The 15,116-nt window shown below is 57.1% G+C and overlaps 2 protein-coding genes across 6 annotated transcripts; both read right to left on the bottom strand.

Annotated features, from left to right (window-relative positions):
• Nucleotides 1-296: 296 nt before the first annotated feature.
• On the bottom strand, nucleotides 297-6,315 carry RHOC (ras homolog family member C). Its single transcript, XM_047784990.1, has 5 exons — nucleotides 6,157-6,315; nucleotides 2,808-2,971; nucleotides 2,150-2,270; nucleotides 1,731-1,861; nucleotides 297-903 (listed from the first exon to the last, which is right to left on the bottom strand). The coding sequence occupies exons 2-5, from the start codon at nucleotides 2,961-2,963 to the stop codon at nucleotides 730-732; spliced, it is 582 nt and encodes a 193-aa protein (XP_047640946.1). The 5' UTR covers nucleotides 2,964-2,971; nucleotides 6,157-6,315; the 3' UTR covers nucleotides 297-729.
• A 3,056-nt stretch (nucleotides 6,316-9,371) lies between these two features.
• PPM1J (protein phosphatase, Mg2+/Mn2+ dependent 1J) lies at nucleotides 9,372-14,854 on the bottom strand. Of its 5 annotated transcripts, XM_047784985.1 has the most exons (11): nucleotides 14,487-14,853; nucleotides 13,054-13,168; nucleotides 12,482-12,592; nucleotides 12,305-12,382; nucleotides 11,893-12,005; nucleotides 11,553-11,637; nucleotides 10,632-10,750; nucleotides 10,365-10,428; nucleotides 10,101-10,208; nucleotides 9,833-9,984; nucleotides 9,372-9,688 (listed from the first exon to the last, which is right to left on the bottom strand). In XM_047784985.1, exons 1-11 carry the CDS (start codon nucleotides 14,810-14,812, stop codon nucleotides 9,541-9,543), a joined length of 1,419 nt encoding a protein of 472 aa, XP_047640941.1. In that variant the 5' UTR covers nucleotides 14,813-14,853; the 3' UTR covers nucleotides 9,372-9,540. The 5 variants fall into 5 exon arrangements, with proteins under 5 accessions (XP_047640941.1, XP_047640940.1, XP_047640942.1 ...); XM_047784984.1 differs by having other exon boundaries at nucleotides 11,920-12,005; nucleotides 12,305-12,592; nucleotides 14,487-14,854; XM_047784986.1 differs by lacking the exon at nucleotides 12,482-12,592 and having other exon boundaries at nucleotides 14,487-14,854.
• Nucleotides 14,855-15,116: the final 262 nt, after the last annotated feature.

Raw genomic sequence — 15,116 nt, 5'->3', positions numbered from 1 at the left:
GCTAGAAAGCAACCCAACCCCCATGTCTAGGGGAGGAAACCCAATGGGAGGTGGCAGGGAGGCCACCCACAGGCTTCTAAGTTTAGCCCCTGCTCTAGACCACTCCCCCCTTACCCTCCTCCAAGGCCCAGAGCCAGGCATGACCTCATCCTTTTCTCTAAGACTCCACCCTGCCTGCCCAGGAGTCCTGCCTTTACAGACAGGGGGCCAGCCTGGTGAGCAGTTTGAAGAGATGGGACTCCAGGCTCACAGCCAAGACAGGGACCAGGAGAGAAGGACAGGAAGCCACACACAAGTTGGAGCCTGTGGCCTTTATTCATGCCCCCCACCAAGTATAGCCAAGAGCCAAGGCCTCTGCCCAAAGCAGAAACACCAGGGACCAGGACTCCGGGTTACACCCTCCAGGTCCCCTACCCCAGCTTCTCTCCTGTGAGCCAGACGTGTATAAAGTGCTGGTGTGATGATCCTCTGGGGAAGGCCAAAGGGAGCAAAGGCCCCACCCCTGGACCAAGGCAACAGGAGCAGGGACGGCTCTGGACAGGCGGGACACAGCCCTAGGTTCCCAGGGCCGCTGGCCACCGCTGGCCACCACCCTCAGGGCTGGGGAACGATGCAGTCCTGGGCAGGAGGGAACTGGGAAAGGGAGCCTTGGGCAGGGATCCCTAGTAGGGAGGGGAGCTTCTGCGCCCTGTGAAGGGAGGCAGGGAGGCAGGGGAAGCTGTGGGGAGCTCAGAGAATGGGGCAGCCTCTCCGGCGCTTATTCTTGCGGACCTGGAGGCCAGCCCGAGTGGCCATCTCAAACACCTCCCGCACCCCCTCCTTGGTCTTGGCTGAGCACTCAAGGTAGCCAAAGGCACTGATCCGGTTTGCCATGTCCCGGCCCTCCTCAGATCGAACAGGCTCCTGGGAAGGTGGAAGATGAGAGGTCAAAGGAAGTTGCTGGCTAGGTGCAGCAACCGGAACAAACGATCTCCTCCAGCCCTGGCCCCTATGGGCAGGGTCTGGCTAGAGACCCAAGACTCAGGTTTACCTTCAAAATTCTCTTCATTGGCTTTACACCCCACGGTTCACCCTTCTCTTACCTGAATCAGGATCTCCTAACTGACCGACCCTGCCTCTGTTCTCACTCACTTCCAGTCCATCCTGTAGGGCTGCCAGATTCATTTTCCTAACATGCTGACCTGACCACACCTGTCCCCAATTTAAAACCCTGCCACATTACCCTTGGAGGACAGTCCATGTTTCTTGGCCTGGCAGTTCTCCCTGATTAACTCACCTCTGGCTAGAAAGCCACTTACTGGGACCCCAAATAAGCTAGCTCCCCCACTTTGCCCTTGTTCCAGCCACTCAATGCCCTCCCTCCTGCATCCACCTCAGCCCATACCTCCCAGGTGTACTTAGGTGGCTCTACCTGCATATCCCAAGCAAACCTCTATTGCAAGAAGCCAGCTCCCTGAGGGCAGAGATTTTCTGATTCATCTTTCTAACCCCAACATCAAACAGCGGGCAATGGATAAGCTGCCAAGTGCCCTTGGACAGGTCACTTTGTCCTCTGACAGTTTCATCATATACTGGCTCAGACACTAGGGCCTGTTTGGTTCTCCCTCCCTCACCATGGTGTCGACACAGGGGGTAGGAAGTCACAGGGAGTCAACAGGAGAAGGCTTCTTTACCAGCCTGTCAGCCCTCAGGGGGGTCCTTCCTCGCCGGGGCCCGGCAGCCACACTCACCTGCTTCATCTTGGCCAGCTCCCTCCGTGTGTGCTCATCTTGCCTCAGGTCCTTCTTATTTCCCACTAGGATGATGGGCACATTGGGGCAGAAGTGCTTCACTTCCGGGGTCCACTTCTCAGGGATGTTTTCTGTGCAGACACATCCCGACAGGGGTCAGTGCCCCCACTTAGGCCAGAGGGCTCCCCAGGGCCCCCTGTCTCCCCAAGGCAGCCCCTTTCACAGCTCAAAACCCCTCTCCCTCACAGCACACACCCTCCCGAGTCCTCTAAAGGCCATAGTAACCACAGGAGGAGGCCAAGGGGCTCCCCGGCACCTCCCCCCAGCCTCCGAAGAGGGTTCAAATGAACCAAGGCAGAAGCTCCCTCCCGCTGGTGGATTCAAAGGGATTCTCAATCCCCTCCCTCCAACAAGCTCACCCAGACTGTCGGGGCTGTCAATGGAGAAGCACATGAGGATGACGTCAGTGTCCGGGTAGGAGAGAGGCCGCAGGCGATCATAGTCTTCCTGCCCTGCTGTGTCCCACAGGGCCAGCTCCACCTGACACACAGGGCCAGTGCTTCACTAGCCTGAGGGCCCCAGGCACACCCCCGCACGCCCTGCCACCCAGGGGTCCTCTCTGAAATCCTGGTCCTTTAGGTTCACTGGGCACCTACTGAGCACCTACTACATGCAAGGGATAGTCCTCATCCCAGCCACACAACATAAGGTGAGTTCAACCCTGAGACAATGTGTTTGGTCTTTGTGCAGTGTGAACTGCCATTGTGAGCACCACCGTTTTATTTCATCTTCACTGAAACCCTTTGAAAGAGGCCCTACTGTTATTCCCATTTTATAGTTGGGGTGGGGTCGGGGCTCAAGCCCAGAGGCCAAGGGACTGGGCCCAGGTTAGAGCACATGTGTAAAGAACCAGGAGGCTGGATTTCCAGGGACAGCAGTTGCACTTCCTCACTTCACTGCTTTTAGCCGGGAGAGTGGAGCAAGGATGTGGGTGGGGGGAGAGGAGGGCCATCCCAGGCTCCTACGTGATGGGGGCGGGGTGCCGAGGCGCGACGAGCAGAGGCTCCTGGCCTTTACCTGCTTGCCGTCCACCTCGATGTCTGCGATGTAATTCTCAAAGACGGTGGGGACGTAGACCTCTGGGAACTGATCCTTGCTGAAGACGATGAGGAGACAGGTCTTCCCACAGGCCCCATCCCCCACAATCACTAGCTTCTTTCGGATGGCAGCCATGGCTGGGGCTAGCAAAGAAGAGGCAGTGGGAATGTTGGGGAAAGCCACGAAGTCAAAAAACACATCTCTAGGGCCCCCCAAGACCTCCCTGGAAACCACGGAAGGAAGGGAGGAAGAGGGGCTTTTTGCTCAGGCACCTTCTTGCCAAGAACCAATTGTTGAAGCAACTGAGCTTGAAATTCTTAATCTCAGGGTCAGGGACAGACCTGCCCCCATGGGTTAGAACACAGAAGTGGGAGGTGGAAGAACCACCCACTTGGGAGCCAGAAAGCATGAGTTCTAATCTAATCCACTCACCAAGTGTGGGCCCCTGGACACCTAGACAGGTGTCTGAAGCAGCAGCTTTTATTTGCTCTACATAGCAGGGTATCAAGTCAGACTTATTTGTTACCAGGATCTTGATACTTTTCAAATTTAATTATCTCAAATGTCCAATCTAGAACACACTGTCCCTCACTCAGCACAGTCATGCATGCCCAGAGAAAAACCAAGAGTCCCCACCAATATGGGTGGGTAGGGAAGGAATATTTACCATGCCCCTGGGTGCCAGGCACTATGGGGGGCGCACTGACAAAAATCACCTCCCTCAGCCCCCAAAAGCCTGGAAGGTTGAAAGTGGGCTTCCCATTTTGACAAACTAGGAAAGTGTGGCTCAGGAGGTTTAAGACAATGTGTATGGAGCCGTGACAGTGATGGCACTCAAAGCAGGGCATGCGACACTAGTCTGCTGTCTTCTCTACATATCACCCCAGAGGTGGGAAGGAGAGCAGATGGATGGAAACCCAGATGGAGGGCAGTGGCAGCAGCCAGCCGGTGTCCCTGGCCCACCCCATCCTGGTCCCCAGAGCCCCAAGGCACACAAAGGAGGCTCAGTCTGGGCAGTGCCCACAGCCCACATTCGGGCAGCCTGCCTTCCTCCCCCCTTCCTCCTGGGCCTGGCAGCAACACTGGGTCACTCAGCCCCAGGCAGGGGACAATGACCATACTGTAGGGAGCCACACATCTACCACAGCAGAGGGACTGAGAATAATCCACTAGGGAATCACCTCCACCCACTCCCTGGAACAGCCCCTTCCTCCCCTCTGTCCAGCTCACCCCAAGGCCCTGCCCACCCCTCCCTGTGACTCAGGGCAAGGAGTCAGCTTCCCGGGGTTTCCAGTGTCTCCCGCCCCCGACACACACCAAAGAGCATCTGCACAGTTCATCACACCTTCCTAGCTTCCCTGCCCCTGAGCTGAGCCTCACTTCCTCCTTCCCTGGGGAGAGGAGCCGACCTCCAGCCGGCTGGAGTTCCCAGGCTGAGGCCTGGGAGGAAGAGAGGGCGGGCTCTGGAGCTGAGATGAAGTTGAGGCTGTTGGGGGGGGGGGGAGGCTAGAGCCAGTACTGGGAGGAGCCCCAAAAAAGAGACAAATGAGTCCCAGCACCAACCAGGCAGGGAGCAGTTAAGAAAGGAGGAGATGGTAACCCGATCTCTGCCCCAAACCTGGCTTTTTCTCTCAGTCCCACATCCTGTCGTTCTAGACTCAACTCCTTCACTCTCCCCACACCAGCATCACTTCACACCCCTGCCTTGGTCTGTCTTTTAAGAGGCGAATATCCCAGCCCAAGACAAGTTTTCTTCCACAGTGGGATCCTGGGTGGCCTCCCTCCCCTACACAAACACACACACACACAACTGGGATGAGGGGAAGTGGATATGAGTCAGAGGGAATTTATAGGAGTTGAGAGTGCACAGCCACTCTCCCCACCACAACAGGGGCTCCCCCTGATACCCCAAAAGACAAACAAGAAGGCATTCACCCTGCCAGCAGATCCCTTCCAAAAATGGAAACCATCCTTCAGAAAAGGGGGGAGTGTCCCTGGAAACTCTATCCAGGTGACCAAAACTCGCTTACTTGCTCCCACAAGTTCCATTGGTCCAGCGGTGGGAAAACAGGCTGGGGTGGCCCCAACCAGGGCAGGGCCCTGCTGATGGAGGGCTGGAGGGCATTCACCACTGGGGTGACTGCCAGTTGCTTAGGCACGAATGTGCCACTGCCCTCCCCCAGCAGGACAGTTTAGGTGGCACCAGATGGTGGGGGGCAGAGGCCAGAACTCTGGGGCAAGAGCATGCATTAAATTACCTGGAGCCCCCAGCTCAATCATAAGACTTTCCCTTCAAGCTCAGTAGAGTAGTTGGCCCAGGCCACCAGGCCCAAGGCCAAGATGGCAAGGACAACAGCTCCCTGTGAGAGGCTGCCCCTGAAGAACTGCCCCACTGACCCTCAGAGAGGCAACCAAACCCCACACTGGGCTGGAATGGAACCTGAACTCCTGGGGCCTTCCTTGGGACTAAACAGCTGCCCTCTCCTCCATCCTTCTGTAGATTCCCAGATGAACCAGGGGCTGCAGTACCCTGCTGGCCACCCCTGAGGTCCAGGGAAGAAATCAGATACGTCCTCCTGAACGTGAAAACCAGAAGTGATGGCAGGACTCAGCCTTGGGGCTTCCAGCCCAAACCCCCAGGACACTCTCGAGCCGGGTTGGGAAGTGTGAAGGCGGGTGGGGGGTTGGAAGGGAAGAGATTCTTGAACTCACACACACACACGCACGAGCTGGATCCTTCCCAATCTCCCCTACCTCCCACTCCAGGCCGACTCCAGAAACCATCCAGGGCGACGGCCAGACCCCCGGAACAGTGGCCACCCCCACGGTCACACCCAGCCCCTATTCCCGCCACTCCACCAGCCCGGCGAGGGGAATTCCCTCCTCCATCCGGACTCGGACCGGGACCCACACCCCAGCCCAGGTCCACAGCGGGCCGCCGGGCCTGGGAACTAGAGCGTCTGGCCTGGGGCTCCCTCGCAGAGACCCAAGTTGCCCCATTTCCCCTCGCCCGGCTGGGCAGGTTCCGGGAAGTCGGGAGGGGAAGGCAAGGGACTCCGGCTTGGACACCAAGAGGCGACAGGCCCTGCGGGGCAATTCCCGGGGCGCCTCACGGCGGCCCAGGAGGGCAGGGAGGGGCCGAGCCCGGCCGACCCCCGCGCCGCCCAGGCGCCGCGTCCAAGGGGAGGGCAGGCGGCCCGTACTCGGGCCAAAGCCCCTCCTCCCCGGCCGGCGCCCCGAGCTCCGGCCAAGCGGAGAAGGGGGAAAGTGCTCTGCCGGGACGAGTTCCCAGGACAACCCCGCCGCCCCCAGCCCTAACCCGAGGTACCTTCCGCTCCGCCGCTCCCAGCTGCGCGGCCGGTGCCGGAGGCAGACTGACCCGAGGGGCACCGCCCCGCCCTCCTTCTTCGCCGCGGCGGGAGGGGCGACTCGCGGGAGGGGCGGGCCCGGCAGGGGGAGGGGCGGGCCGGGCGGCCCTAGGCTCCGCCCGCCCCCCGCCCCCGCGGGTCGCCGAGCGCAGGCCGCGGGGGCCGCGGGGGCCGCTGGGGGGGGGGGGGGGGTCCCGGGTGCCGGCCGGGGGCTCGGGAAAGAGGCCCGGGCCGTGGAGGCGTAGGCGGCGGGGCACGGCCGACGGGACCCTGAAGGACTCTGCCTCTGCCCCGCCTTCCAGCTCCTAGGGGAGAACCGGTATCGGGAAAGTTGAGAGGCGCTCGGGGTGGAGTCAGGAAAGGGCCGCTGCTGCCCTCCTGTGGCCAACTGGCCACCCGCGTCTACACCACCCGGGGCTTCGCGGGACTAGGAAAGGAGTCCTTGGGGACGCCCGAGGAGAGGGCCGCGGAAGATGCCCACCGTCTGTTCGTAGAATCACTGCGGAGTAAGTACAGTCCGCTATCATCCTCTAGCCTTGGAGACTTTTCAGAACCTTTGAGATTCAAGGCACCTGGTTCCACCTCACAGTTCCCTTCGTTTCTCCCTGCCTGGAGTTTCCAACTCCTATCCATCCCTCAAAAGGCAGTCCTGGAAATCCTTCCGGATCCCCAGCTTTGAATTCAGTTCTCGCCCCCACTGTATTATTTCTGTGCTGTTAGGGACACCTAGCCGGGTTCGACTTGTGCACCGGGTGTTTACCAACAGGTGTATTTTCTTCCCTGAAAGGTGCCTGAGGAGGTAGGTGGAAGATGAGGAAGTCTACTCACATTTTATTAGCTTGGGATCGTACAATACATAGCTTTTAATATTCATCACAAATCTTCGGAATAAGTATATCCGTCCCCTTTTGCCTGTTAAGGAAACTGAGGCTCAAGGAAGTTAAGCGGCTTGCCCCAAATTTGCCATTTGTATGTGGCAGAGCAAGCACTTCCTGGTCAGCCCTGTCTGGCTCCAATCTGGTCCCTCTCCCAGCTGCCTACTGTGATCCTCCAATCTATGCCTCTCCTGTCTGGCACAGTGTGTGGCACGTAAATAGGTTTTCAACAGATCTTTGCTGAATGAATAAATGAATGTTAGAAGTCAAGCATACCTTAAAGATCTGAAAAGCAACTCATTATATTTGCTAAATGAGGAAACTGAGGTCCAGAGCTGTGTGGTCCCCAGGCCTCTTAGCTGACTCAATAAATTGAGCTATGTGCTCAGTTGAGGTCGATTTCTGCCTTCAAAGAAGGTACAATCTAAATTCAGAATGCAGACAACTTAAAGATAGCTCATGGCTTTTTAACTCTTGTTACATGGACCTGGCTCCGCATACGTGAACTCCTTTCGTCATGCTCAGAGAGACGGCAGACCTAGTAATGGGTTTGGCATCAGGACTCTCAAGCTCCTGCTCTTAACTGTTATTCTGTACCAGCTCCTTATAGAGACAGTTGTAGTACAGGAGGTAAGCACCGTAGTGGGGGTGTGTGTGGACTGTGGAAGGATAGGTGAAGTGTTCAGGATAAGGCGATGTGTAGATTTCAAACGAACTGCAGCTACTTCAGACCTGGAGAGTTATGGAAACCTCACGAGGGTGGGAGGGAGGGGGGAGACAGGACCGAAGGAAGCCGTGGACAGCTCATAAAGGTCTTTCTATGCTGGGCCCAGGAGGAGAATGTCAGTTTTGGTCTAGGTGCAGTAAGGAGCCACTGAAGTATTCTTGGAGGGATGGATTCACACTGTGGAAAGGATTTCCCTGGCTGCTACTTATGTTGTGTATTGGGGGAAGCAGGGAAGTGACCTGGAGACAGAGTTAGGCAGCTAATCTACTAGAGGACTAAGGCAGTGACTATAAGGACAAATAGGAAATATATATATATATATATTTTTGTCTTTTTGCCTTTTCTAGGGCCACTCCCATGGCATATGGAGGTTCCCAGGCTAGGGGTCCAATTGGAGCTGTTGCAGAGCTGGCCTACACTAGAGCCATAGCAACGCCAGACCTGAGCTGCAACCTACACCACAGCTCACGGCAATGCCGGATCCTTAACCCACTGAGCAAGGCCAGGGATTGAACCCACAACCTCATGGTTCCTAGTCGGATTCGTTAACCAGTGAGCCATGACAGGAACTCCAAGGAAATATATTTAAAAATAAATCACGGAGTTCCCGTCGTGGCGCAGTGGTTAACGAATCCGACTAGGAACCATGAGGTTGCGGGTTCGGTCCCTGCCCTTGCTCAGTGGGTTAACGATCCGGCATTGCCGTGAGCTGTGGTGTAGGTTGCAGACGTGGTTCAGATCGCGCGTTGCTGTGGCTCTGGCGTAGGCCGGCGGCTACAGCTCCGATTCGACCCCTAGCCTGGGAACCTCCATATGCCGCAGAAGCCGCCCAAAGAAATAGCAAAAAAATAAAAAATAAATTAATAAATAAAAATAAATCATCAGCTATACTTAGTGATTGATTCTCCTGATGAGGAAGAAACAGAAGCCAAATGTGACCAATTCCAGGGTTTCTAACTTGAGTAGCTGAGCTGGTAGCCCTGAGATGATGCACCCAGAGAAGGATATGATTGTGGGGGAAATGATAAATTCAGCTGGAGGAGCGTTGAGTTGACGTGCCTGTGGACTGTCTCGGAGATGTTCAGGAGACCACTGGGATATGTAGGTCTAAAGCTCAGGAAAGGTCTGTGCTGGAAATAATGACTTAGAAGAGGCCAGCACATGGATGAAGCCATAGAAGCAGATGAGAATGTGTGGAGCAGGAAGAGCAGAGGGCAGAAGAGCGAGCCTGGGAATGTTACATTTTTAGGACTGTTTTGGAGTTCTTTCCACCCCCACCCCCACCCCCGTTGTTTTGCCTTTTAGGGCTGCACCCACAGCATATGGAGGTTCCCAGGCTAGGGGTCTAATCAGAGCTGCAGCTGCCGGCCTACACCACAGCCACAGCAACTCAGGATCTGAGCCACGTCTGTGACCTACACCACAGCTCACAGCAACGCCAGATCTTTAGCTCACTGAGCGAGGGCAGGGATCGAACCCACATTCTCATGGTTACTAGTCGGGCTCGTTACGGCTAAACCAAATGGGAACTCCACCTTTCAGTTTCTATTCAAAGTAAATAAAAACACACACCTTTATCCATCTGCTTTATTTGCCAAGAGATATAATTTTGGATCTAACTGGCACCCCTTCTTCGGTTAAATTGCCGCTAAAGGTCATAGAGACAACTTCAGAATTTGGGTTGGGAGAGGCGTAAGCATGGAGAAGCTGGGATCGTGGTGGGAGGTTCGGGGCTGAGCCCCTCAGGAGTAACTGCCTGGCCCTCCCAGGGGGATGACGAAGACCGAGATGTCATCCCCGGAACCCAGCTTGTTGTTGGGGAGACGCCAACCACGGTCCCGGGGGGTGCCCCGGGCCCCCAGGACCAGAGCTTGGGCCAGAGCTGTGTACCTGCCAGGAGCACATGTGCACATTCATGTACCAACATGTATATGGGAAGACAGTTACACCGGCCCTCATGTGGGTCCCCAAGCATTGCTCCCCTTTGTCCCTTCCTTCCCCATCGTCATCCCCTTGCCGCCATACAGCCCCTACCTGCTGGGGTCATTGGGCTCATAGGCTGACAGCACCTTGTCCACAGTGGCAGCTACCTCACAGTCACTGGTGACGTCCCACAGCCCGTCTGTCCCCAGGACTAGCACGTCATCTGGGCAGTGCTCGTACTGGGTCAGGTCATACACTCGCACCTGGTGGGGAGAGAGGGTGCAGAGGGAGCTTGGGGGTAAAGAGACGCTGGGTGAGAGCCAGCCCCGGACCCCTGGAGGAGGAAAAGTACGACTGAGGAGGCCCCCATGCCGCTCACCTCAGGGAAGCAGGAGAGGAAGGGCTTGATGGGCAGGGTGGAACTGCAGACCCTGAGGTTGTGGTCTCCCAAGCCCCGGGTCACCCCAATGGTGGCCATGACTCGAGCCTAAAGGAAATGAGGAGGGGGTAATGCTATAGCCCTCGGCCGGACTCTCTGGGACCCTGGACCCTTCCCACCCCTACCCTCGGGTAGAACCTCCACCTCCCTAGATAACTCGTGGTGGGTCCTCCGGCCCTCTCCCACCTCTACCATGGAGTTTACCTTTTTGCCCTCCCCACAGACCAGAGGAAACCTGAGATCCTCCAGCTCGATCTTTTTGTAGGCCCTGGGGAGGGGGGAGTAGAGGAGGCATCACCCAGGCATCAAAGCCCCTCTCCCCTAGGAGCCGTGCCCCTCACACAAACCCCTGAGAAGGACCACATCCCACCAGCTCCCGGCTTGACCCAGCCTCCAGCTTCCACCTTGCTGCTGGCGAGGGACTGGTTGTGTTGCCACAGAAACGGGTCCCAGATCTGAGGGAAGTGTTACCAGCCAGTCATGTTCTGGTCCCGGTACAGCATCCTCTGCCCCAGCTCCTTAGGCTGAACTCTGCGGGGGAACTCAAGGTGGGTGAATTCACCACCCAGCAGCTCTGGTTTCAGGAAGCCCTAGGATTGGGAGCAAAGGGCCAGGGCGGTGTTAGGTTTACAGCACACCCTAGTGTACAGATGGTGTTAATTATAGCAGACCCTTAACTGGAGTTTACCATGTGCCATGCGCTGTTCTAAGATTAACATTTATTAACTCATTTAATCCTCACAACAACCTTTAAGGCAGGCACTCGTGATGCACGGAGAAGTTAAAGAAATCGTTGAAGAGCACACAATTAGCAAAGTACTCAAGCCTGTATTCAATTTTAGGCACCCAGCTCCAGAGCCACTGCTTTAAAGTACTAAGCCAGGAGTTCCCGTCATGGCTCCGACTAGGAACCATGAGGTTGCAGGTTCGATCCCTGGCCTTGCTCAGTGGGTTAAGGATCTGGCCTTGCCGTGAGCTGTGGTGTAGGTTGCAGCTCAGATCTGGCGTTGCTATGGCTCTAGTGTAGGCCAGCTGCAACAGCTCCGATTGGACCCCTAGCCTGGGAACCTCCATATGCCATGGGAGTGGCCCTAGAAAAGGCAAAAAGACAAAAAAAAAAAAAAAAAAGCACTGAGCCATACTGCCCCTTTGGACCTTTGCAGTTTCCTTCCCTCACCTCTGACCACACTTCCTTCCTCAGTTGGGGCCACCGTGGGTGCACTGGAGCAGCCCACGCTCCTCTCTGCTGCACCCTTTACATGAGCTCGGCCCCAGTAAGCTCCCAGGAAGGAACTATCTGTGTGGTGGTGGTGAAGAGTCCTTGGGACACAGGGCACAGAAAGGCACAGGATTCAACAAGGAGTGGGAGCAGGGAGTCTACTTCCTACTCACAAGCAGCTGAAGACGCTGGCGCTCAGTCTCCGGGGTGAATTCCTGGGACATTGGAATGATTTCACCGTTCCGGACGATGATGGCTCTGCCCAGAGAAAGAAAAGATCTGGCTCTGGCTCTCCTCAACCGCCTCACAAGAATTCCCCAAAGATCAGGCCCTCCCTGGGTCCCTCACCCAGACTCCCAGTGTTCCTCCCCTCCTAGTTATGTCAGGCCCTTCCTTATGTCTGTGAGCCCTCCTGAACCCCTCCAGTCTTTGATTTTGAACACCCACCACCTCACCCTTTTCTATTCCCCCATTCCCGCCCCCGTAGCCATTTTCCAAGCCCCCACCCCATACCTGCTGTCACCTGCGTTTGCCACGTACACTTTGCCTAGTAAGTAGACCACAACCAGTGCACAGCAGCCCCCCTCCACTTGGTGGCCACGCCGCTCCCTCGCCATTTGCTCATCCTGACATAGGAGGAAGGTCAGAGGAGGTGGATGAAGAGGAGGTTCCAGACACACAGCCGCCACCCCACCCCACCCCCCGCCATGTCTGCCGAAATGAATTGCCCAGGCAAGCCGCACTGGCAGAGAGTGGGGAAGACATCGTTATGACACTCGCTTCTCCCTCCCTCTGAACCAAGCTCTGCTCAGGCTCTCAAGGCTGTCGTGGGCTCTTAGGGTCACCTCCTGAGGCCACCTGACTCCCATACAGAGTTGATCAGAGTGTCGGTCTGGCAGGCCCTTGACCTTGGCCCCCCACTTACCATGAGCTGGAAGGCATTCTCAATGGCACCCACTACCAGGCTCTCATGGGTCACTTCCTTCTGCAAAGGCCAGCAGGGCTGAGGACCAACCAAGTGAGAAGAATCAGAGGAACCTGGAGCCCCCGGGGTGGATGGGAGGCAGAGGGGAGGTGGTGAGGGGTCCTGGAGTATCTCTACCAGGTCCTTTAGCTGCTCCCGAATGTGGCGGTGCAGGAGCCTAGAGGCCATTTCAGCAGCTCCACCCCCTGCGTGCCCATCGAACAGACCCCAGTAGTAGAAGCAGAGTCCCTGGTGGAGGAAAAGTTGAATGTGTGAGTGAGTGTGTGTTATGCAGGGAGAAGAGGAAGAGTGTGGGCATCCATATAAACATCGGAGAGGAGGTCAGAGTTTGGTCTTAAAGGGGAATCGTATTTATTCGCTCATTCACCAAGGGCCATATGTGTCTAAAAGCATCGAAAAAGTCAAACTCAGAGGATAAAAGGTGCAAAAATAAACATTAGTGGTTACTTAAATCATCAATAAATACATGAGCATCTACATTTTAAGTGGAAAATGGAACATTCATACTGACATGGTAGAATCTCGCGGATCAGTCAATGCCAGATAAAGGTTCTGTGCCAGAAGGTAGAAAGCTTGTAAGTTAGGAGGGAGGTCTTTCACAGGGCTCAGACTAAAACCAGATGCCTAGAATCCCTGGGGAGAGGTGTCACTTGTGTCTCTGCAGGCTAGGAAAGGGGGTAGGGGCTCACCTGGCCTCGGCTAGGCTCTCTGGGTGCCCCTGAAACGCTCCTCCGACCTTCCACGTACACCACCTCACAGCAAGCCTGGTCCTCATTGTGTCGGCTCTTGCCAGCGTTGATGACCCTGTCAGGCCACAGTGACCACATCAGGTTGGACACCAGACCGGGTCCTGGAATAACTCCCACCTTAGACACACATACCCTCTCTGGAGCCTGCTGGCCAAGCTGAGAAAGGTCACAGCCACCTGGGAACCAGGCCAGAGGAAAGAAAAGGGAGGCAGGGCAAGGCACAAGGAGTACTGTCTGGGTGTCAGGCCCCACTACCTCACAGAAAGGCCACAGCAGCACCTTCCTGCCTCAGTCCCCTGGTCCCTGGCTAAGGGGACCTCCCAAGTGGTGCTGCTGCTGTGGAAGGACCTCGACGGAGGGAAGGAGGTTTTAATTCCTGACTTGCCAAGACCCTATATCCCACCCTGACCCCCAATCAACTCTTCTAGTGCCTTGTCCACAGCACCCCACCCTCATGAGCACACCCACCTTTATTCTAATATCATCCAGTGAAAGTTTCTGCTGCTTTGGCAATAAGTGCTCCAGCCCAGATCAGGAAAGAGGAATTGAAATAGGGTAGGAGTGGATGCCCCCCTGGACTGCGCAGGAGCCACATAACCACCAACTCTTCCCAAAAAGGAAGTTAAAGGAGCTGGGAGTGGGGTCACGGAGTCACCAGCCACCACCCTCAGCACCTCAGCGCTCCTGTCTCCCTCAGTGCTCCGCTTTTCCAGCAGATGCATTAAAAATACAAGCCGGCTGCTCCGGCCACTCCGACAGCTCTGGCCCGGGGTCCACTTTCTTGCCTAGCCAGGGCAAGTCCACCCGCCGAGGGGTGTTCAAAGGGGGCCCTTCCGCTTCTCTGGGAGGCCCCCTCCCCCGCTCCTGGGGAAGCCGGCGGCCGCCTGGTGTCGCCGGCTATTTCTGGGTGTGGAGGGGGAGGGGAACGGTAAAAGGAACAGGGAACTGGGGCGCTGGGGTCGGGAAGCCCAAGGAGTTTTTCCAGTCACCACCTCCTCTATTAAAAGGGCCCCTCGCTCCTTGAAACCTCTCCTCCCTTAGTCATTAAGCTACCGGGCCGCAACTGAGAACTGGCCAACTCATCACTCGCGGGCCCTCTACCCTCCGGGCTCTGGAAGGGAACAAGGTCCTGAAGCGGCGTGGGTGAGGGTAGTCAGCGAGCCAGAAGGTCCTAAGGAAGGCTCACCCGACTTGGGAAAGGGCTGGGAGTGGGTGCGGCCCGAAGCCCAGAGAATAGCAAAGGTCCTGGGGAAAGGAAGCTCCTGGCCCCTAGCGCGGCGAGGGGGACGCATCCCAGTGCCCAGGATGCCGAGATGGGGAGGGGTTTGGGGATGGGAGTCCCATCTGAGTAGGGTGCTCCCGGGGTCGCTCACTCGGCGTAGCCCGTGCTCCAAGGCAGGCGACGGCCGGTGTCCGGGGGGCTTTGCACAGCCCGGCCAGCGTGGTCGTCGGCGCGTCGCAGACCCCCAGGGCTCAGCTGCAGAAAGGTCGGTCGGGAGAAGCTCGCTCGAGCCTCTGCTATCTTCCTGGGCGCCGCTCTCGCGCTCCCAGCCCTCGCCGGAGGGCTCCTGGGAGCTTCTGGAGGGGCGGCAGGCGGCGCCGAGGTTGCGGTGGGCAGGTCCGGCGATTTGGGGCGCGGAGGCGGTCCACCCCCAGAGCTAACCAGGTGCGCCACGGCCGAGCGCACCCGGTTTAGCATGCTGCCTCCCTGCCCCGCCCTCGGCCGTGGCCCCGCCCCAGGGAGGGCCCCGCCCCCTAGGGCTCGCGGGAGGCGGTGCTCGCTCCCGCCAGCCCGGCCCTGCCATTGGCTCCCGGCCCTCAGAGCCGGTCCTGGGCAAAACTTCCTCGGCCTCCCGCTACCCCGCGAACAGCCCTGCCAGCTTGCGGCCTCTTCCCTGCCCCGTTCCGGCTTCGCTCGCCTCAGTTTCTTTGGGGAAGAAGGGCCTGCTGTAATAGGAAGGGGACGGCGAAAAGGAAACTCTATTTGAGCCTTGCTCTAAGGT

The sequence above is a fragment of the Phacochoerus africanus genome, chromosome 6 (genome assembly GCF_016906955.1).
Source record: "Phacochoerus africanus isolate WHEZ1 chromosome 6, ROS_Pafr_v1, whole genome shotgun sequence".
In the NCBI taxonomy this organism is placed as follows: domain Eukaryota; kingdom Metazoa; phylum Chordata; class Mammalia; order Artiodactyla; family Suidae; genus Phacochoerus; species Phacochoerus africanus.
This window is presented reverse-complemented; position numbering and strand designations above follow the sequence as displayed.